This window comes from Garra rufa, chromosome 18, assembly GCF_049309525.1.
Source record: "Garra rufa chromosome 18, GarRuf1.0, whole genome shotgun sequence".
Classification (NCBI taxonomy): Eukaryota; Metazoa; Chordata; class Actinopteri; order Cypriniformes; family Cyprinidae; genus Garra; species Garra rufa.
The window spans coordinates 27,574,877-27,598,207 of record NC_133378.1 but is presented as its reverse complement, the minus strand read 5'-3'; the positions used below and the strand labels follow the sequence as shown (position 1 = coordinate 27,598,207).

The 23,331-nt window shown below is 40.4% G+C and overlaps 1 protein-coding gene across 3 annotated transcripts in view; it reads left to right on the top strand.

The window, feature by feature from the left end:
- Nucleotides 1-18,844, top strand: part of casz1 (castor zinc finger 1) — a 105,008-nt gene extending 86,164 nt beyond the window's left edge. For 2 of the 3 annotated variants that reach the window (XM_073822934.1, XM_073822933.1), the window contains exons 8-19: nt 80-942; nt 4,426-4,558; nt 5,015-5,078; nt 5,828-5,982; nt 6,821-6,943; nt 7,146-7,463; nt 7,602-7,800; nt 10,078-10,249; nt 12,460-12,608; nt 12,702-12,933; nt 14,044-14,370; nt 14,857-18,844. In XM_073822934.1, the coding sequence (XP_073679035.1) occupies nt 80-942; nt 4,426-4,558; nt 5,015-5,078; nt 5,828-5,982; nt 6,821-6,943; nt 7,146-7,463; nt 7,602-7,800; nt 10,078-10,249; nt 12,460-12,608; nt 12,702-12,933; nt 14,044-14,370; nt 14,857-16,124 (4,003 nt within the window). In that variant the 3' untranslated portion in view covers nt 16,125-18,844. The remainder of the gene's footprint in view (nt 1-79; nt 943-4,425; nt 4,559-5,014; nt 5,079-5,827; nt 5,983-6,820; nt 6,944-7,145; nt 7,464-7,601; nt 7,801-10,077; nt 10,250-12,459; nt 12,609-12,701; nt 12,934-14,043; nt 14,371-14,856) is intronic. The other variant, XM_073822935.1, reaches the window with a different exon arrangement.
- The last annotated feature ends 4,487 nt before the right edge of the window (nt 18,845-23,331 follow it).

The following is a 23,331-nucleotide window of genomic DNA, read 5'->3' as shown; positions in this document are numbered from 1 at the left end:
TACGGTGGCCGCTCAAGCTCAATTTAATGCCTGCTAACTAGCATTTTAGAGTTTAATCCTTCACCTTTCCACCTCTCAGGCGTCCAGGCTGTACCTTCACCTTCAAGAACAAGTGTGACATTGAGAAGCACAAGAGCTATCACATCAAAGACGACGCTTACGCCAAGGATGGCTTCAAGAAGTTTTACAAATACGAAGAGTGTAAGTACGAAGGCTGCGTCTACAGCAAGGCCACCAACCATTTCCACTGCATACGCCAAGGCTGCGGCTTCACCTTTACCTCCACCAGCCAGATGACCTCACATAAGCGCAAGCACGAGCGCCGCCACATTCGCTCCTCGGGCGTGCTGGGCCTCGGTTCCTCCTTCCTGTTGCCCAAAGAGGAACAGGAAGAGTCCAGCAATGATGACCTCATGGACTACTCAGCCATTAGCAGCAAGAACTCCAGCTTAAGTGCTTCTCCAACAACCCAACAGTCCTCCACCGTACCACACATGCTGCCCACTCCCACCACCACCATGTCCTCCAGCCACAGCGTCAAGCCCACTGCCGCTCTGCCTCCGGCCAGCCGCATTTCTACCCTGCTCTCCCAGGCTTTGCCCAGCAACGTGCCCATGGCCCTGGCACTTTCCAACAGTGCGCTGGCAGGTGCTTCCAACCCTTTCTTCCCCCTCATTCCCAGAATGTCCATGCCGCTTACGCCCTCTACCGCCGGTCTGATCTCCGCGGCCACCTCTGGAGGTCACTCCATGCCCAGCGATTCTCTACCCCAGACCTCAACTCCGACTGGGGACCCAGCCGCTGCTACTGTAGCTTCCACTCCGACTTCTTTTGCTGCATCGTCCATTATGGAGAAGATGTCGGCCAGCAAGGGTCTGATATCGCCCATGATGGCCCGACTGGCAGCCGCTGCCCTGAAGCCCTCCAGTAACCCAGATGCAGGTTTGTTTATGTCATATTACTCATTTGTAAGATTGTTGATTCTCAACTGGTGGGTTGCACACAGTAATTTTAATATTTATTTAGTGAATTATTTATTTAAATATTAGTAATTTGTATTAAATATTAAAGTAATTACATTTAATAATGATTAAAATTTTAATGTTAGTTTAAATTCTGGTCAATATCAATAAACCGATAAATGACTGATTTTATTATCATAACTGATATTTTACCGATAAGTGGCAGGTATTGATATTGTCTGATTATTTTTAAATGCATGACCAAAAATGTAAATATTAAATACTACAATTTAGGCCTCACAACATTATGTTTATACATGGAAATTTTAATCTTTATATGATTCAATTTCAATGTGATCATTAATGTTAAATATAAAAATTTAAATATCATTATTAATTAATATTCTGGTCAGTACCAATAAGCCCATATTTATTTTTATATTATGGCCAATAACTGATAGATGGTTAGCATTATAATTATGCTATTTTGTCTAAATAAATTAAAATTTAACCACTAAAAAATAAAATAATTGTAAATTCTACAAAAAAGTGTATTTAGGCTGGATGGATATTCATTTTAAAACTAATACTGAGAAATAAAAATAAAAAAAACTCTGATATCGGCTGATAACCGATAAAATATTGTGCATCCCTAATATTATTCAATTTCAACATTTAATTTAAGTATTTTTTAGTCTTTAATCAAAACCAGTTGAGAACCGCTAGTCTAGATATTACCAATGTTCAACAGGAGTGAAAAAAGATACTTTGTCAAAGGATCAGTTTTCCTCACTGCGTTTAATCATGAGAACATCAGTTCTTTGGGTCAGTCTGTCCATGTGTTTCTCAGTATCTACCCGTCAGCGAAAGGGCACTTTCAGGTCATCTGCTCATGCTATCCACAGACGCTACACAAATCTCTGATTTCAGGATTAGGGCAAAATATTAAAGGGCTGGTTTGCTGCTCCAGTCTTGTTATTGCAGCGATCATTGTCATGATACCCACAATCCATTAGCAGATAAGTGCTGAACTAGTGAGTGGGCTCTGTAAAGCTGCCTCTAATAGCATTCTCAGGAGGATCCCAGGGCCTGTGTTCTACATGCTTCCTCATCACCGGCCTCTTATCTGAACGTGCACTCGTTCCAACCAAATGGAGCCTGAATAATATTAAGTTGAGAAATTGGAGGTACAAAGCAGCTTTTTATATGCACTCTGATATAGAGGAAGAAATATCAGAAACTGTTGAAGCAGAAATGACTCAGCGCTCCAGAGAGGGGGATGTGTGTATGTGTTGGTGTGGATATAAAAGCACTACTTGTTTCACTATGAAAACACTGAAGTGAAGTCTTTACTCTTCAGGCGTTTTAGGCAAGTGAGTAAGAGGGTTTCCTTACAAAAATGTACTGTGAGGGTGTCATGGTACTGTACTTTAATATATACCACAGGACTAAATGATTACCATGAGTATTTACTGTATATGGTACTATAAAAACCTGGTATTTGTGGAAATCCAAGGATTTTTGGCTGCTGTAAGGCTGTCATAGTTTTAACTCCGTGTCTCTTTGCAAGATCAGATCTTCTCATAAAAGTCCTACTACCTTACAAGAAGGCAGATAAAACGAGTAATGTGTGAGCACCTTTGGTAACTTCGAGAAAAGTAGAGAAAGAAAATCCCCTACTAGACAGAATTGAGAGTGCAGATCAAAATGTGGCATTGCTAATTTTACACGTTTGCTCAGAAAAGACGTGTGAACAGGACATTTGGGTAAAATTTGAAGAGGATGTGGTCAGAGCTCAGCGTTAGAAAAGAGAGAACGATGTTTACTGCGGCTATTTTCAAACAGCTTTGTTGTTTTTTCAAACTCTTTTTTTTAGTCAAGGGCCAGTTTGCAAAGAAAACACATCTCAGTCTTACTGTGTAAAACGAGTAGCTTGCTAATTTGTTCAGGTGGCGTTATTTCCTAGTTGAATACTCTTTTTTTTTTCTTTTTTTTTAAATCCATGCTCACCCCCAGAGTGTTTCGGAGGATCTTGAAATCTGAGGGGTTCGCTAATTAGACACCCAGTACAAATGATCTTTCATGAGTTCAGTAACTTTGTTGAGGTAATTACACAGTACAACATTATTCTTGGATAATTTCCAGAAAAACACAGCGTCGTGAGCATGTGCGTTTTTTCCCTCCTCACTCTCTTAGATCATCACCGATTTTTGTCATAGAAACTGCAAAGCTGAAGGTTTAATGACTCTCTCCTCACATGGTCGTTATTTAAACGTCCCTTGTTAACGTCAGGCAGTTTATACCCAGAACAAAAAAAAAAGAAAGTGAGAGCTTTGTAGAAGGCCGATGTAGGGCAGAGTCATTTACGGACAGGCAGGGAGGTTAATATCAGTACAGCACACTTCTCACACATAAAGACTGCAGATTTGGATGGAATGGAGGTGGACGAACTAGGCTAGTTTTAGGCGAAAAGACAGGCGGTAATTAGTAGAAGACTGAAAATAGGGCTGGAATGAGCTACCGACTTTATTAGAATGTGATGCGCCTAAAGCAGACACATCACAATGAGTCATTAGTTCACCTCCATAACCAACACATAAGAGTCAAATCTCATGCGTCGGGAAGGTTAGAGTGACACTATCAGATAAACTCGTCATTGTATGTGGGCGTTTGTGTTTTGTGACCCAGAGGAGCGGCTCTCTTCTCTTTTCACATGATTAAACGCCCTCTGAACTGAAGGCCAAGGGCAGGGTGGATGCTAGCTGTCACTTTTCCTCAGGTTTCTCAAACAGCCTCGCAATCACTGCAGATGCACTCAACGCGTTCCGTCTTTGTGCCCTGAACTCCTAGCCGTTTTTTAATAAAATACCACTTAGTGGCTACCAAAAGCCCGGCTTTCTCTGTATAGCCTGAGGACAAATTAATATTTCAATCATTTGGGGATTGGAGGAAAAGCCAGGTCGCATTCCCGTCAGCGTCGCTCCCGCCTCCTTCCTCCTCTCCACGTCGTCTGCATACCTATTTTGAAAATCCGATCGAGAGGTCACGCTATTTGAACCGATCTGATTGGCTGTCACCTCTAATCTGACGGACAAGCAGATGTTCCTTACGGGCATGCTCAGTGGCATCCGTCGGTGGGCCAACAAGGACATGCGGCGACGGCAGGGAGGGGCGGGCAGTCTGAATCTGCCACTTTCCCTCAGCATTAGCATGCCTCTTAATGACCAGTTAAGAGGCAGGGCCGCAAATGAGTTGTGACAAGCGCTGCTGAAAACGGAGTCTTTTTCCCTCATTCCTGCTGCCTCTCAATCAACATTTAAACGCCTTGACGGCCTGACATAATTCCGCAATAATTATCACTCCTGGTCTTCTCCTTGGCCGGGACAGAAGTCAGATTGGATCTCATCACGGCAGAATAATGCTGACCAACAATAACTTTGTTTTTCTCCTTCTCTCTCCTCAGGGATGGGGCAGCCGGCTCAGACGGGCCGGTTTAATCCGGTCGAGGTGAAGCAGGAGCCGTTGGACGGCGCCTCGGCGGCCTCCCAAGAGTCCATCCAGGAGCACAGCCTGGACCTGAGCAAGAAGGACCACAGGTATCCCATCATGATTTTCCCCCCCTCGGCTCGCGCCCAGACCCCTCCCGCCCCGCCCGCTTGTGATTTATCTCTTGAATAATGCCGTATTGTGTTAATTAGTGTGAGTGCTCTTGTTAAAACCCCCTTCGCAAGGTGGGTCCGTGGAGTGATCAAGGAGGACGAGATTTACACGCTTCCTCCTTCTCCTAGTAGCAAGGCCTCCTTTGAGGAAATCCATCATACGAATGCAAAAATTCTCCCATAATGCCCTCTTTTCATAATGCACATCAAGTATGAGGCATGACATGTTTGCACATTCATTTAGATGAAAGTGTGTTTGCATAAACCCTAATTTCCAGCCTCCTTCGCTTTTTTTTTTCTTCTTCATTGTATATTCACAATCTCGGATAAATTATAATATTTACTGTTCTCATGCAAATCCTGCCTAAACACTGTTCGTTTTGCGTGTTCTAGCGCTGAATCAAACGGACACCCTGCGCCGGGAAATACATCTCTTTTATCCTCACTTATGAATAAGGTAAGATTCATCCATCAAACGCTTTTCATCCCAAGACAAATTAGCAGGATGCAGAGGGGGCTGTTTGTTTTTTAATGTTTCACCGCTAATAGGATGAGTTTGTATCATTTAAATTTTCCAGCCATTTTTCATACAGTGTAATTTCAGCCCGCCGCTCGCAAATTAATATAATGAAGCAGGAGCCGGTTGCCACGGCAGATATATAGAGATGTTTGTTTTTTGATGAGCTGTTTTGAACTCTCTGTGCTTTTTTTTCCCAGGCTTTCTTCTTTTTCTCCTCCATCTGCTCTATCTTTATTTATGGACTTTGTAAATTATTTGATTAAAAAGTCAGCGCTGAGAAAAAAGAGCAACTGTCACCCTCATTTTTTAAAAAGACGAAATGGTGCCGAACAGATATTTAAATGTTGTGTGTTTTTGTGGGGATTAAAATGGACATTGTTTTAATCATACATCTTCTATGACTAATATAAATGGTGTGCATGTACCATTACCTTGATGATTTAAATAGAAAACTCGCTCTAGTTCTCCTGACGGCTTAGCTCAGCTCTCTCTCTCTCTCTCTTCCTGTCTCTCTCTCGCTCTCTCGGCTTCATATACAAAACTGAGCGGAAACACATTTGAAGCCTCAAATGTAAAGCGCACGAAAACTCTTTTGTGTGTTTGGTCTGTCCTCAAGTAGAACTAGTCTTTTTGCAAACTGTGTGATGATGAAACATGCCTAAGCGTGTGTTTGTGTGTGTGTGTAGATGAATCCTGGCTTCTTCAGTGCTTTGGATCTGAAGTCAGAGCTGGAGGGAGCTCAGGCGGCAGACGGCTCAGACGCAGCTCAGTATCTCAGTAGGGTAATGAAGAGGTCAAACCCAGAAAAACACACTGAGCTGTGGAGGACCTACCTGCACAGGTGCCTGAAATCATTTTGTATCCCTATAGTGTCATTTCCAGCTTTAGCTTTACTTTTCAAAGTCTCATCTACACTAGTTGTGAGTTAAAGTTATGTGGGTCTTTCTTTCTCATTGCTTTTCTTTATTATATAGGTTGTTTATTTGCATTTTCTTTATTAATTCAATCATTCAATTATTTATTTATTTTCAATCTTCATAATTTTACGCTGTATGCTCACTCCATTATTAAGTGCTGATGGTGTAAAATAAATCAATTTAATAGAATAGTAATAATAATAAATGAAATTCTCAGACTACAGGACTTAGAACTGAAGTTAAATCGTGAGAAGAAAGGTTGAACGGTAGCACACTTTCCCTTATACATACATATAAATTGTAACCTTAAATCAAGAACATGTTATTTATGTCAGCTGCTATCACCAGTATGCCTAAATAGATCTTCCATTACAGAAAACACAGCCATGTCTTGGCTCCCCATCCTTGGTGTTTTGTTGAAGGTGGTGTCTGGTTTTTGTCACCATCTGTCTTTATGATGTACCCTTTTGCTTGTCAGTGCCATCCACAGTGTTTGTTCCCGGGTTGTTATGTGGAAAGAGAAGATTTATCCAGAGCATGTGATGTTATGTACAGTATTTAGTTACAAAGCCCTAGCAAAACGTCCCAGCCAGAGACCTGATGCTTTTGGCTCAGGCATAGTTCGCCAAAAAAACCACCTTCATTCAAAGTCAGATCCTGATGAGCTAAACTGAGAATACGAGAGCAACTGACCTGAATTTACAAGCAATTCGACTCTTTGCGTTCTATTAAAGTTTCCTTTTGTCTCACATGTTTGTACAGGTATGACACTGACGATTTCTGTGAAGCCCAGTGCGATTTCTTGCACAAGATACATTTTCATTGCCTGGTAGAGGATTGCGGGGCGCTTTTCAGCACGGTGGATGGAGCCATCAAGCACGCCAAGTGAGGAGCACTCCAGTTCTGGAGCATTACAATCACACATAATGACGATAAATCAAAGTTTTTAAATGTTAGAGTTCATAGCAACACACAAGCCCACGTACACAAAATTTACATGATTATGATCTAGTAATGTTAATTTGCTACTATGTTTGGCAGCTCTATTAAAGCGCATCTAATGGGTGAATCACCTCTCTGTCATTAGCTTCCACTTGAGAGCCAACCTGAAGGTTAAATCAGAGCCCCTTTTCAATGAGAGCAAGGAATCCAACGACAGCGCCCCTAATCAAATGGCTGCCCCCATTTCCATGGCCAAGACGCCTCCCATGGAGATGCCCAGCCTGGCTGTTTCAGGGGGCTACAGCTCTTCCCCGACTCTCCAAGCCTGGAAGCAGCTGGCCGGATCGATCCCCCAACTTCCCGCCTCCATGCCCAGTATGCCAGCCACTTCCCCTCTGGCCACCACCTCGCTGGAAAACGCCAAGCCTCAGGTCAAGCCTGGCTTCCTGCAGTTTCAGGAGAAGTGAGTAGACGTTGTCATTCTTGTAAATTGGCGATACCGTGGTGGTATGATTTGAATGGTCTGTGCTGCCTGTATTTCCATGTCTTCTGTGCAGTTTTAAATATCTGACAGACGTTTCGTCACGCTTATCTCCCACAGTGATCCTTGTCTGGCCACAGACTGCAAATACTCGAATAAGTTCCACTTCCACTGCCTGTTTGGAAATTGCAAATATGTGTGTAAGACATCCGGGAAGGCTGAATCACATTGCCTGGACCACATTAACCCCAACAACAACCTGGTGAATGTGCGAGACCAGTTCTCCTACTATTCTCTGCAGTGTCTTTGTCCCAACCAGGTGAGCTTGACTTTTAGAGGTATCCTAACATTCATTATTAGCGGCATATACTTTACACTTCCATTCAAAGGTTTATTGAGTTATTGGTCCCACTTTATATTAGGTGGCCTTAACTACTATGCACTTACATCAAAAAAATAAATACAGTGTACTTATTGTCTTCATACTGTATTGCAAAACACTTGCTGCTATTGAGGTGGGATATGGGTAAGGTTAGAGACAGGTCTGGTGGTATGGGTAGGTTTAAGGGTGGGTTAAGGTGCGTCAACGGTGTAATTATAAATGTAATTACAAAAATTAATTATGTAATTACATGCATTTATTTATTTTTAAATATAAGTACAGTGTGTTTTGTGTCCATAGAAAGCACATTAAATGTAAGTAAATTGTCTACTTTTAAGGTTTCAAATACGTTTTGGGGAATAAAATGTCAGAATTTGGGTGTTATAATGTTACATTTTTATTTAGTGTTACACAATATTTATGTAAAAATTAAACAACATGCTTATTCTTGTACATATTAAAATCTGTAAAAGAATAAGGGAGAATATTACATTTTATTGTGTTTTAAATTGATTAAAAAAATACAAATGGGCAAAACCTTGGATAGTGGCAAATTTGAAACTTTTAAATTCTGGCAAGATTGTTATACTGAATGACATTTTAGTGGGTGTCTTCTGTAAATTAAGGAAAATTATATATGTATGATACAGTATGCAATTAAATTAAACTTTTTTTAAAGAAAATGTTCACATTTTTTGGAGGGAGGGGCAAAAGCAATTTAAAGCATTATTACACTATTGTTTTAATGCTTTAACCCTTTTTGTCTTTGCCCATGTACACAATGAGTGCACTGTATTAAATGATTAATTTACCTGTATGTTCATAGCAGTTAAACCCACCTGATATAAAGTAGGACCAAGTTTTTAATATTTTTGAATTATGTCTTTCTGTTTATGTGTGCATTTATTTGTTAAAAAATACAGTAAACACAGTAATATTACAATTGCAATTTAAAATAACTTATGTGATTTATTTCTGAAAAAGCTGAATTTTTACTCCAAATTTTAGTGTCTAATATGTTGATTATCTGCTTAAGTGTTCATTTCAGGATTCTTTGATGAATAGAAAGAACAACATTTATTCAAAATAGAAATACTGTGTAACATAATTAATTTCTATATTGCCATATTTTGTCTATATTTTGATTATTTTAATGTGACCAGGCTAAATAAAAATATTTAATTCTTAAAAAAAAACTTCTGAATGATAGTTTAGATCTTGCACAAATCAATTTAAACAAATCAAAAAGTCCTAATTTAACTTTAACCCATAAATTACAATATTCTTATTTAAAGAAAATTTAAATTATAAAATTATCTAAATGATTTCAAATTGTAAACCTAGAAATCTCTTGCATACAATCACATAGCAACCGCTCAGCAATTCACAACAATATGCTAAAACCACAACAACCACCAACAACAACCATAGCACCATGGTAACAGCTGTTGCACAAACACCTTTTTTTTCAGAAAATGTATAGATTACATTTAAAACACTGTAGACAAAAGCCTAGGTATATATTTCTCCACAACAAGCAAACAAACTAACTGAAAAAAAAACCCCACCTTGGAGACCCCAAAGCTGTATAAAATAAACAAGTTTTGCTTTTCATCAAAAATTCCATCATTAATAGAAAAAGAGCCTCCCCTTCCTGCAACTTGCATTTGGAGCAAAACCTGTTTAAATGAATTCATTTATGCGTCCCATCCCCACTTCTCGGAGCTCCCCCCTCCTCTCCAGAGTAGAGTGGGTTCTGTTTATGTGCTCCTGGGGGAACAGCCTCTCTGGAAACAGATGGTGGTGCAGAAACAGGTTACATTGCGGAGGACACACACATGCACGCACACGCAGACTAATGAATTGATAAAAGAGCTGTTTTAGAAATAGATGAATCGCCAAATGAACTAATTGGTGTGTTGTTATTGGGGTCAGCGGCTACGACGTGAACCTAAACTTCAGACTTCCGCTGGTCAGTGAGGCCGGTCTTGTCCCACGCTTTGGGAAAGGGATTTAATGAGCACACGTAACCTACTTCTTCCCTTTGGTACCCTGAGTAATGAGTAACTAACTGACAAATGATCAGACCCCATTTTTGTTCAAAAGATGCTTGGTTTAGTCATGATTGTAAATGAATGTAATAATTGGGTTGTGGAAAACTGAACCACGGAGATGTTCTCGGTCTGAGTTTTGTTTATTTGCTGTTCTCTACAGCACTGTGAGTTTCGCATGAGGGGCCATTATCATTGTCTGAGACCTGGCTGTTACTTCGTCACCAACATCACCACCAAACTGCCCTGGCACGTCAAGAAGCACGAGAAAGCTGAAAGGCGTGCCGCTAACGGCTTTAAATACTTCACCAAGAGAGAAGAATGTGGCAGACTAGGTAAGAACCAGCTTTTCATGTATTAAAAGAAGCACCTAGGTCACAGAAGGATGGTTCACACAAAACATTTAGTCACGCTCATGTAATTGAAAAAAAAAATCTTTCAAAAACTTTTCCTTTTGTGTTCCATGGAAGTTTGAAACGGCAAGAATGTGAGAAAGTACATTTTCATTTTTGTGGTGAACTGTTCCTTTAATCCTCTCAACCCTTTGGAAATCTAATTGGCTTGATTCGGTGTGGTTTGCTAAGTAATTTAGTGAATTCAGCATCATGAAATCGTACAAACATTCCATGTCCCAGCCTCCCACACTCTTCATTGTTTCAATCACCGTTCACATTAGTTACTCGTGTTTCCAAACAATCTCCCACGTTGTTCTCAAGCAGCGGCTGCGAGCTCGACGTTTGTAATGCAGCTGGAAGGATCAGAGATGGTGTGAAATCAGAGATGATGTAACTGTAATTTCATATCGATGCCATCACCTGCGATGAAAACACTTTTTCCACTGGCTCTGGCTACAGGAAAAGTGCTGTTCCTCTAGTCAAGTCACTAATTGCCATGCTGTTCGCAGCACAACAACATACAGAGCGTGAAACGGCAGCGCTTCACACTTATTCACTGAATTTTGAGTATGTTTCTCAGAAGCTGTTATCTCATTAGTATCTGCGCATTGATATTTTGTCAATTGAACGGTTTACATTGACAACAGAGTCAGCGCGCCAGCAGCCGTTTACATTTTGCAGAACAAACACGTTTGGCGGAATTAAAGATGGTCTTGTCTCATTGTAAAACTGGGGACGTTTTATTTATATTACAGAAAACAGGCCGAGAAAAATGGTGTCTGCCTTTTTGTCATACATTAATACTTCAGTATTTATAGTAGGCAATCAAACAGAGGTTGTTTTCTTGGGTATATTTAACCTGTCAGGAATGAGCAATTACATATGTTTGTTAATTACTGTGCCTGTCGAGCTCAGTCTGTTTGTGTTGCTCTTTTTCAAGCCTCGATCATCATCACGAGCAGGCAGATTAAAAGTTTGTATTTTATTTTCTCTCCACTTCCCTCCCCTTAAAGGGAGAGTTCACCCAAAAATTGTGCATCCTCATTTTCAAGCCTACCCCATCTGATTTTCTTTCTTCTGTGGAACACAAAGAAATGGGGAATGTGCCGTTGAGCCATAAAAGAACACAAAAGCATGATGAAAAGAGGTCTGTATGTGTCTTTATGGTCCAAGTGTTTTATATATTCCAAGCCGTAATTGTATAAAAAAAATAACAAATCTTTGAAGAAAAAAAAAGAGTGGAAAGTATCACAAGTGTCCACAGAGTATAAGGTCTCTCCTGTTGCATTGTTAGTGGCATAAACCAGGGACATATGACAAAAGCAAGCCGTAGAGTCATAAAGAATTGATGGTTCAGCTGGACCGGGAAAGTGGTATCCATGGCAGCAACATTAAACAGAACACCGGCGATGAGGTTACCAGGATCTGGTGGCACAAGAGCCCTGATATTTCAGCATGTGCTCATATTTACTCAACTCTGCCTTTTTAAAGTATATCACCCTTGTGTACAAAAGCAATCTGACAACAGGCGGCTTGTTGCACGGCGCCACGGGTGCCATGGTAACGGACAAGCCCGCACCTGCCCTGAATGCTACTCTTTCAATTATTTCAGCACGCATTATTCACAATAAAATTATTAGGAGCACCCTACGATATTTGATTAGTGCGCAGAGGCAGTCTTTAAATTTGAAAACATATAGCAATTAAAATCTGTAGGGCCCTTTGTGTAGAAAAAAATAAATAATAATGAAAAAAAGGCAAGGGGACAGACGTGAGGGGGAGGAAATACAGCAGCAACAGATAGGTCGTGAAAAATGAATTTAATATGGAAATAATTGTGTGTTTACTTTGGTTTGCAGGGTTGTGCATTATTGCTTCTCCAAATGCAGAATGTATTTATGTAAATTCCAAATTGAATAAAAGATGTCATTGTAATAAAAGAGCACCACAGGTCTAATCTTCAAAAGGTTCGACTTTCCCAGTGTGACACTGGACTCATCTGCTCTGTCTCTCCGCATTATGCAGGCGCGGGACGGAAGCACAATGTCCTCATTACCTCGTTGAGAATCCATGATATATGTTGTCCCTGAAACCCAGGCGCGATGAAGATGGTCTTTGCTCAAGTTAATTTTGTCGCTCGTCTCTTGCAGGGTGCAAATACAACCAAGTTAACAGCCACTTCCATTGTATCCGTGAGGGCTGTCAGTTCTCGTTCCTGCTCAAGCACCAGATGACCTCCCATGCCCGCAAACACATGAGGAGGATGCTGGGTAAAAACTTTGACAGAGTTCCTTCCCAGGTAAGAAGAAATTAATGACTTTATCTTTTAAAAATGTGAAAATTATTTTATTCATTGGGCATTTATTGGATTATTTGGTATTCTGTACTTTAGGTGGTCTCTCATTCACGACCTGAGGAGATGCAGCACATGGCCGGTCTAGCTTCATCCGGCATGGCAGGCAGCCACCCTAATCTGAACGCCAACTTCTCCAGCATGATGGAGGATAATGATGACTACATGGACTACAACATTGGTGGAAGTCCACTGGGTCTCTCTTCGGAGTCCTCCAACCAAGACCGCAGTTGCACCAGCACCCCCGTGGGCAATGATAGTTCGCCAGCAGGTGAGTCGGCCTCAGTAGCGACTATTTCATTACAATCAATTTTCAGCCTTATATTATAGGAAATGTATGAGAGATTTAATGAAAATACAGGCTCGATGTAGCCAATGGAGCAAATATGTAGAGCTTTATTTGGTCAGTCAGACCAAATTTCTTTGTATTCCTTATGTTAAAACCTACACCCACTCTGTATTCCTTAGTAGTTGACTCATACCAAATGTTTTCCACTGTAATGATATTTATTAAATTATAAAGCATTAAATTTATTATATAGTCCTCCACACACAGCTCAGTTTAATGCCAGCCCTGTGGCGACTACATAGGAGAGACATCCCAGACTTTTCTCATCTCTACTGTCATTGAAATAGAAACTCTCCTGTCATTGAAATCAGAAATAGCACAGGTAATCAACCATTTTCCTCTAGGCGTAAAGTGTTTTTTTTTGGGAATAGGACACATAAAATATACAGATGTGCCCTGGGAACAGCCCTAGACTCTATAAACTGCAAAAAATCATCTGGGTCCGGTCTGCGCTTTTTTTAGCCAATCAATTGAAGGCTTATCAGGCAATAGCAGGGTCTCCATCCAAAGTTGCGAATATTTGCAAAATTGGAATATTGCAAAAAAAACATCTGCAAATAAGCAGTTTCCATCCAATGAGCCAATAGAAAAAAATCATCACTTCCTGATGGCACTAAATATCACTAAGTTGGAGAAGCCATATTACTTGCCCCTAAGATCCAGCAGAAGAAACACAGCTATTGTCTGTGGAGAGGGTGGTTTTGAGAGAGCTTGTTTGATTGAAAAGTTGGGTGACGGGTCTAATTTACAGGCATAAGTTAGGGATTTGGCTAACAATGCTACGGCACCTTTAAATCTGGGCCTTTGCTCTTTGAATCTGAGCTTTCCTTCATTGAATTGATTTTTATAGTTTGATTTCAAATGTTATCTTCCATTCTCATCACTGTTGCTTTTGGCTGTTGTCTGACTTTTGTTACCATTTGGCTTTCATTATTTCATTACTTGATCTCTTTCCCTTTTTACCTCCCCACCCTTGTGTCTTGTACCTTCCTGTCTCTGTTTCCATCCTTCCTTGGCACCGTGTCTCTGTAGGACCAGGCTGTCAGGTCCCTGCCACCACTACCTCTGCTGACTCTCCTCCTCCTTCTCAATCTGCACCTCCTCCTCCACCTCCTCTTCCACCTCTTCATCAGCCTGCACTCCAGAGTCAGCCATCTCTCTCCTCGGCTCTTCTCCGGCCGCCACTCCCCTCGCTCCCATATCTCCTCTCCCCATCCTGTCTGTCATACTCTCTGCTCAGCGCCTCTCTCGGAGCCACTAGGAGTGTTGTCATGCCAACCAACACACCAGCTTTCAGCCCCATCATTCCTACTTCATCTTCGGTTAAAAATGACGTCCCTATAGTGCAGGACGCCGCAGGTACCTATCTCGCAGTTACAAAACTCTTCAGCATATTACACATGCAGTGCAGTTCATACAAGCCACTGTGGTGGTGGTTTTAGTCTTGTGTAGTACATTGCACACCTGCCATTAGGTCCACTGTCAAAATGCTGTCCATTAGTAGCCGGCTGTAAAGGGCTGGTTTAATCATGCCAGGCTTTAATAGAGTCATGTGATTCCTGCCGGCTAGGACAGGGAGCACATCATTAGCACTGACCTCAGGCTTACGGGAGGGACTCCTGCTCTCCCATAAAGCCAGATGTACGGAAGCACCTTTGAACTCTCCCAATACCTAGACGTGACAATCACGTTAAAATGTCACCAGTACATTTTACAAATGGGACTGCCTATGTTTGATTATGGCATGGAATCACATTATATAGTATATTGCTGTAGGAGGAACCTTTGTGGGTAGGGCGCAGGTGGCTAAAGTCTAACCTGTATATATGCCTCTTTTGCAAACAGGTAACACCATCTCTATTCCCACTGCAACTGGCGCCAAGAAACGCTTCTGGATCATTGAGGACATGTCACCCTTCGGTAAACGCCGCAAGACCGCGTCATCTCGCAAGATGCTCGACGAAGGCATGATGCTGGAAGGGTTCCGCCGCTACGACCTCTATGAGGACTGCAAGGATTCGGCCTGTCAGTTCTCCCTGAAGGTAACCCACTATCACTGCACAAGGGAGAACTGCGGCTACAAGTTCTGCGGCCGCACCCACATGTACAAGCACGCCCAGCACCACGACCGCGTAGACAACCTGGTCCTGGACGACTTCAAGCGCTTCAAGTCGTCGTTGTGCTGCAACTTCCCTGACTGCCAGTTTTCCGGCAACAGCACCCACTTCCACTGCCTGCGTTGCGGCTTCCGCTGCACGGACAGCACCAAGGTGACTGCGCATCGCAAGCACCACGGCAAGCAGGATGTGATCAGCGCCGCCGGATTCTGCCAGTTCAGCTCCAGCGTGGACTGCGAGGTGGCCGACTGCAAGTACAAGCTCAAGTGTTCGCATTTCCACTGCACTTACCCCGAGTGCAAGCACACGGTGGTGGGCATGTCACAGATGGATTCCCACAAGCGCAAGCATGAGAAGCAGGAGAGGGGAGAGCTGCCTTCGGTCTCCCCCAACCAGGAAGGCAACCATCACCACCACCACGCAGGCCTAGTCATGCCCCCGATGCCCATGAATATGCCCCCAACCTCACCTGGCACACCGGGGCTGGTCCACAACAACATGGCCATGTACCTCCCTTCGGCAGGGGCCGCCGGTGAATACGAGCATCCGGGCTCAGCGGTCAACCTCAACAGCTCCCTGAACCTGGGGACGGACACCAACAGCTCCTTGTTCTTCCTGAAAAACGCTGCTGGGTTGGGCCTCAGTGACTCCATGGACCTGAGCAAAAAGATGCACCGGGAGCCACTGTCCCTTGTCACCAGTTCCAGCCCTGCTGCTTCAATGGGCCTGGGCAACCCTCAGGACGACACTACCGGCACATCCGGCGATCCCGAAGACGACCTGTCAGCCGAGGAAGAGCCAATGGCTGAGGAGGACGATGACGACGACGACGACGATGAAGAGGAGGAAGCGGAGGAGGACATGAATACAGACTCGTATGAAGATTCCATGCCAGAGCCAGAAGTAGACAAAGACATTGGAGAGAGTTTTGATGCTTCCATGAACCACGCCGAGACTTCCCAACTGGATAAAGAGGAGCCGGAGGCTGAGCCCTAATCTATGCTGTAGAAGGAGAACTGTATGAATTCCCTGAACAAACGCAAGTTTGAGTGGCCTCATTTATCATGCTTAGAGACGCGGCAGATGACAAGAAAACAACCAACTACAAGAAAAGTGAAGGCCCAAAATGATTTATTATGATGTTTACAAGATGACCAACGTTATTAATTTAATTATGCATTAAAAAATGAACAGAGAAATAGACAGACGAGGCCCTCTTTTACACATGGGTGGCTATGTAAACCTTTTTCCTACACATCAGTCTTTTGTGTGTGTGCATGTTTGACTTTAATTTATTTGATTTCATTTGTTACTTTCTGTGTGTGGAAAAAAAATAAGGAAAAAACAATCTCTCTATATATGACTATCTATAAAAAGTAGATGTGTGTGGATGTTAATGTACATTTTAATTGCAGTCACTGGATTGCAGGACCCTCGTACCAACCCGAAAGCGACGAAAAGCGTACATTGCAGGAAATCTTTTATAAAGAATGTTGCTCAAATAATTAATTCAGAAACACCTTGTGTCATTATTATTATTAATATTATTGAAGTGCAGGGGCCTGCATCAGTGCTTTGACTTGTATGCTTCTCCGTTGATTTTGATTTTTTTTTTAATTGTTATCACAGTTCTCACTTAAACCTGCTGTCATGGTCAGTGGTGTCATAGGCTCCATTCCATGTGGAGATTCGCCTGCATCTTCAGGACAAACAAACAGTGACCAGTGACTGCAAAGCTTCAGGCCATAAAGCATTGATCTCAGTGAACGCTAGCTCTCACTTGATTTCTGTTCCTTCTCCTTTTCTCAATGAGGACCCATTTGGCATTGCATATTCATAGTGCACTTTTGTATAGATGAGAGCAGATACTCAAGCCTCTATTTAAGTTTTGTTATCTTTTACATTGATTGCATTACTATGGCTTTTTGTTTGTTTGTTTGTTTTTGCATTATTCTGTAATTGCACAGGCATGACCAGATGACGTGGGGGTGTCTCACTGTAAATGGGTCTGTTTCAAAGGCGAGAGTCGTCGCCCCCTGTGTTTCAGAGAGTTTGTAATGTGATGATGGTGCTACTGCCCAGTATGAATGGGAGGAGATTACAGCTATGTCTTTGTTTTGATCCACAAATAGATGTCCTAGAGTGTCCATCAAACACAGAGCAGGAGACAAGCGTCTCTGAATGTAGGGAAAAGACATTTGTTGGTGTTATTTTAGTTTCCTTTTCCCTTCGCAGTTTCTGTAGCATGGAGAAGAAAAAAAAACAGTTGCAACAAAGTCAGAGGATGGAGACTGGCTTTTTCAAGCTTCTTTTTTCAGAAGCATCATATATCTATTTCTAAAAGAAGAGGAAACGTGGAGGAAAGAGACTTTTTTTCTAGAGGGCTGAATGGAGGACAGGCATCACATGAGGAATGCTAACGCTGGTGATGGCAAGTGTGTGGATTTTATGAATTGTACAGACAGAAAACAATGTTTCAAGCTTTTGTTTTCTCTTTACAACAGCTGTGGTTTCGCTCCAATAATAAGAAGTTATTTAATATTTATGTGACCTTGCAATGAGAAAATTCTAGGGTGTTTTTTGCACTTTTTAGGTTCATTTTTACCTTTTGAAATTATGGCATATATCTTTTAACAGGGAATTTGCTTTACAATGTTGTTTAGTTCACTTTGCTTTGATGCACAAATAGTCTTCAGTGTGACGAAGAACTGTTGTTCTGTGTTTTATTTAAGAAAAAAAAAAGGAAAAAAAAAGTTTTTTCTTTGCTTCCAAGATTGGATGATTTCAATATGAAACAGGTATGCTAGAACCTGGCTTGCCTAACGAGTAACACTAATGATGACTGTAATTTAAATGAATTCTATACAGAGGAAATTATTGCAGTGCTTCGCTCCAAATTAAAAGAAAAAAAAAGAGAGAAGAGTGATTTTTGTTTGCTTGGCCTCCATTGACTATAAACAAAGAAAAGCGAGGCGAGGAAATTATTATTTCCTAAACACGGCTTTGAACATAATATAGGCAACTAAATGTGTAGATGGTTATCTTCGACAATATTGTTTCAGGAGGAAAAAAAAGGTTGTATAGTATTTTCTTCTGTAAAAACTATATATGAACAAAAATGCTCTTTGATTAAAAGCTTCCTTTAAAAATAAAATAAAAAGGAAAAATAAAGAATAAAAAGTTAAAAACTGAACTAACACCAGTATAGTTTGCTTGTATGTGTGTGTGTGCGACAGTATGTAAGAGTGTGTGTGTGTGTGTGTGTGTGTGTGTGAGGTTTTATTGTTATTACCATGGTTTCCCCATAGTGGTAGAGGAATTAGTGGTAATTAAATCTATACGAGTCACATTATTGTAGCACTGAACATTGGAGTGTGTTTCTACCGTTTACGCAACAAAGTCATCATTTTCAAAGCTGTATATCATGTGCGATCACAATAACGATGATATCTGCATAATTTAATACCATCCACAACTCTTTGTTTGCTATTGTTTTGGTGTTTGTTTTATTTAATTGAACTTATGTATTTTGCATATGGCATGCCCCTCTCACAGGCCGTTTGTTCTCTGGTCTCAAGTGCAAAGGCGCAGGACTCACACTGAAGCAGCTGTTTGCCTGGGAGATACTGTGCACTTGAATACATTTTATGTGTGTAAAATAGCAGGATTTGTAAAGAGTCGAAATAAAGAAATTCTAATTATTATAACAATGCAAATGTTCCACACGGTGTTTCTCGATCTCATGGCTTGCTGTCCCGAAATGCAGTGCGGTTAGTCTTAGGTAGCACTGCTGTGCAGTAGCGAAAAGGTTTAACGAGACTGTGGTTAATAAGGCCCTCTCCCGCTGAGACGAACACCGCTAAAGGGCACAAGGCCCTGGGTCTGTGGTACGACACAGAAGACACCCAACAGCGCCGGTCTGACTGAAGAAGACAGCGTTTTAACATCTCTATTACTTTTCCTCTATAGCCAGTACCTATGTACAAACAATAGCTCATAAAATTCTGACTCGGACAGAGTCATGGAGCCATATTTAGGCTGCAAATGCTCTCTGGTGCATTTTGGGAAAGTTTCTAGCACTCTGTTTGTTTTTCTTTCATTGTTCAGGCTGCTCGTCGCTTTTGACCAGCAAATACCGTCCTGTCCCACTCGCTACAGCTGTTCTCTTGCCTCACCCTCCTCTTCCTTCTGATGTGTCTTTAAATAAAAACGTGTAAAGCCACCACCATCTGTCTGCCAGCTGGCATCCTGCATATAATCTTGAAAAAAAAAAAAAGACAACTATGGAAATTATATTACACAAAAACCAGACGGAAACAACCTCCAAACTAGCGCAGGCTGCTGTTGAAACAACAGATCACCTTATTGTCTAAATTATAAGGGAAGAAAAAAAGGATAGAATAATTTCTGATTTTGTTGTATAAATTATAAATTGCATCCAATTATGTAAATGATGTTGCAAACATGATTTGGACACTTAAGCCACAATTAAAAATGCAAGCATTTGTTTATATAAGAAAGTCAAATGACAAATCAAGTGAGCACAAGCATGCTTTTCATGCAAAACCAAAAATTTTAAATGATAAATGTGTGTGTATATATGCACTATACCAGTCAAAGGTTTTGCACAGTAATTTTTTTTTTGTTTTTTAAAGACGTCTCTTCTGCTTATCAAGCCTGCATTTATTTGATCCAGAATACAGCATAAAATAACTGCTTTCTATTTCAATATTTTGAAATGTAATTTATTCCAGTGATCAAATCTAAATTTTCAGCATCATTACTCCAGTCTTCAGTGTCACATGATCCTTCAGAAATCATTCTAATATGCTGATTTGCCATTCAGAAAACATTTTTATTATTTTTATCATCAATATTTAAAACAGGTGAGTATTTTTTTTTCAGGATTCTTTGATGAATAGAAAAATCTAAACACCAGCATTTCTGAAATAAAAAGCTTTTGTAACACATACCATTCAAAGGCTTGGAGTCAGTAGAATTGTTGTATAATTGGTTTAGAAATTATTACTTTTATTTAGCAAGGATGCTTTAAATTGAAATTAAATTTTAATTAAATTAAATTTAAAGTGATGATAAAGACATTTATACTGTTATGTTAGTAAGATTATATTTCTATTTCAGATAAATCAAAGAAACCTGAAAAAAAATCTACTCTACTGTTTTCAACATAATAATAATAAATGTTTTTTTAAGCAGCAAATCAGAATATTAGAACGATTTCTGAAGGAGCATGTGACTGGAATAATGATGCTAAAAATCCAGCTTTGAAATCACAGGAATAAATTACATTTTAAGGTATATTAAAATAGAAAACAGTTAAATTGCAAAATTTGACTGTTTTTGCTGTACTTTGAATCAAATAAATGCAGACTTAAAAAAGCATTAAAATCTTACTGTTCTAAAACTTTTGACTGGTAGTTAGGGGTGGGCGGTACACCGGTGTCATAGTCATCACCGGTGTGAGATAGCGCCACGACATGGATTTTCTAATACCGTCAATACCGGTATATTTAAAACATTAAATTTTCTTCAAACGTTCAGTTGTGGTCTGAATACCTGTCCTTATACTATATATCTTGTTGTAAATAAAAAAGTAAAACATATTCGTATCAGCTTTGCAGGTGGTAAAAGGGGAGTGGCCATTAAACGACTGGTGAAACATCGTGAAAGGTCGGCCCTGTAGCCTATACCAGGGGCGGAGTGGCAATCGGGACGACCGGGACTTTTCCCGGTCGGCCAGCAAAAGGATTTACACAGCGGATCACAAATTGAGCAGGCGCGAGGCGAACGCGACCGGCCTGTTAACTTTTACTTTCGATTTTGTAAAGGGAGCAGCACGTCTTATAATAGATATTTGTCAGTGAGTACAAGATTGCAACAAATCCTCCAGTCTATTTTTGTCATCTCTCTTTACTTTCGACCCGTGATCATTCAAATCTAAAGGTCATTGTACACTGAGTCCGATTTTCGTATGCGTTTTTTTTTTTTTAGTTTTCTCATATTCGCCATCCTTATCAAAATGCTTATTATGGATGTGAAAATGCAGAAAATCAAACACGATCCAAATTTTTTTATGACGGACGAAAGTTTCAGAGGCAGTGTGTAAACTCTATTAACATAACCTGTATTTTTTTTAACGTGCAAAAATGTCGGACGAAAATTTCGTACTCATGTGTGCAAAGACATTAACTCCAGCAACTCTTGTTGGATGCAGGGTTGTCAAGTCTGCGTTTTTCCCCACAGAATTGGTCTACTTTTAAACTGTTGCCATGGGTTGATTTCCCCCAGTTATTTAAAGGTTGTAAATATTGCAGAAATTAAATTTCAATAAAAAATATTTTTTTGTTTTGTTGTACACTGTTAAGTAAGATCTTTAGGTTTTTTGCAAAATAAATATGTTGAGAATGCATAATACTCTCCCATGTCTCTTTTTGATAAGGATACCTACCATATACTTATTATATTATGAAAATATTAACTTTATTCACATACTAAATGGACAGGACAGGCTACTCCTCCGAAAATGTACCAAAAAAAGTAATACCGTGATATTATACCGGCACCGTTCAAAAGATGAAAAATACCGTGATATTAATTTTAGGTCATATCGCCCACCCCTACTGGTAGTGTATATATACACAATTAGAATTTTATATAATTAAATATACTGTAATAATATTAAACAGAAGCATTAAGTATAAGTTCAGACAATGCAAAAACATTCATTCTTAAAAAAATATCTAGCATTATTTGCTCTTGATTTTCTGTTTGTTCTGTGACAATGAAAATGAAATGCATACATGGCATGCATGTCCAAAAATGTAACCACCATACGTGAAATTAAAATAATTGTTGTTTTTTGTTTCGTTTATTTTTTTGTCAATCCCATCATAATGAGCCGTGTGTGTGTAGTCATACCGGGGTTGGATCTGACTCGTACTGAGGGTTGATGTTCCAGGAACAGGTTGTGTGAGACACAGCAGCAGCAACAGCAGCAGCTCATGAGGAACAATGAGGCCCAGAAACATGCGACAGGTGTTCTGTACATATGTCACAGCAGCGGTGGTCACACATCATCTACACAACCTATTAGGATGCACAAGAATCAAGCATAATATTTCAAGCAATCGAGTTCACGGGAAAGCCGTGTGTATATTTAGTTTCTTATTGCATTGTTTAATTGCATTACACCCACAAACAAATTGTAACAACTGTGCGTTTCTGACGATTCAGAAGCGTACAGTTGTTTGGCTACAAATCACATTTCATATGCTTGTCATAAACATTGAAAGAATCATTCCATTTGTGCGTATAATTGCGGCATTGTTCTGTTTTGACTTAGCGTCTGTAAATCTCATCCATTTCCTCGTAACCTTTGGCATTCACATTCATTTTGCCATTTCCATTCATGCATGGCTTTATTTAAAGAGACCTTTGGTCCGAGTTTAAAAAAAGGATTCATAAGGAAGCCGCCGTGCCACTGGTAGCAGCTGCTGCTTGTGTGAAAAATTAAGTTCAGGGACCCCAAAGGAAAAAGAGAATTAGACACACATTCAGCCAATTTAACTTTAACAAGACCTTATTGGCGGTAATGTCACAGGCCCGCTATGTACAAATGCTATTCTCTGTATTCATGTCTACTGAAATGAGGAGAAATGCTCAATTATGTTCTGGATCAGGGGAGATTTCAGCATAAATATGACTTTAAATGTGTGTAGTCAGACACAGCCAGCTCATTCAGCAGACAGCATTTCTGATTTTGGCAAATCAGTGTAACAGAAAAGCAAAAACCAAAGCTCAGAATGATTTAATATCCTCTTATCTGAACATTAACTAAAGACACACCTGTCGAAATCACGCAAGTTTTTACTTGAAGCTGCGCAGCTGCACGTAAACAAGTGAAGAATTTCCGTCTGAGATACACACATATCTCACAGTGCCAAATTTCCAAAGTCACAATCCTTTAATAGCAATTTTGAGCAAGTGATAACAGGTCCTTTCTCTGTGTGCATTAGTTAGCCACTTTCTTGAGTAAATGCAACTTTACCAAGTGGGATTTAAAATAATCATTTCAAACCCAAAGGTCATTACAGACATTACAAGAAAAAAGGCGCTTCATAATGCAAAGGCACAAAATGCCCTTGTTATAAGTAGTTAAATAAGTGTTTTTAATGAAATGTAT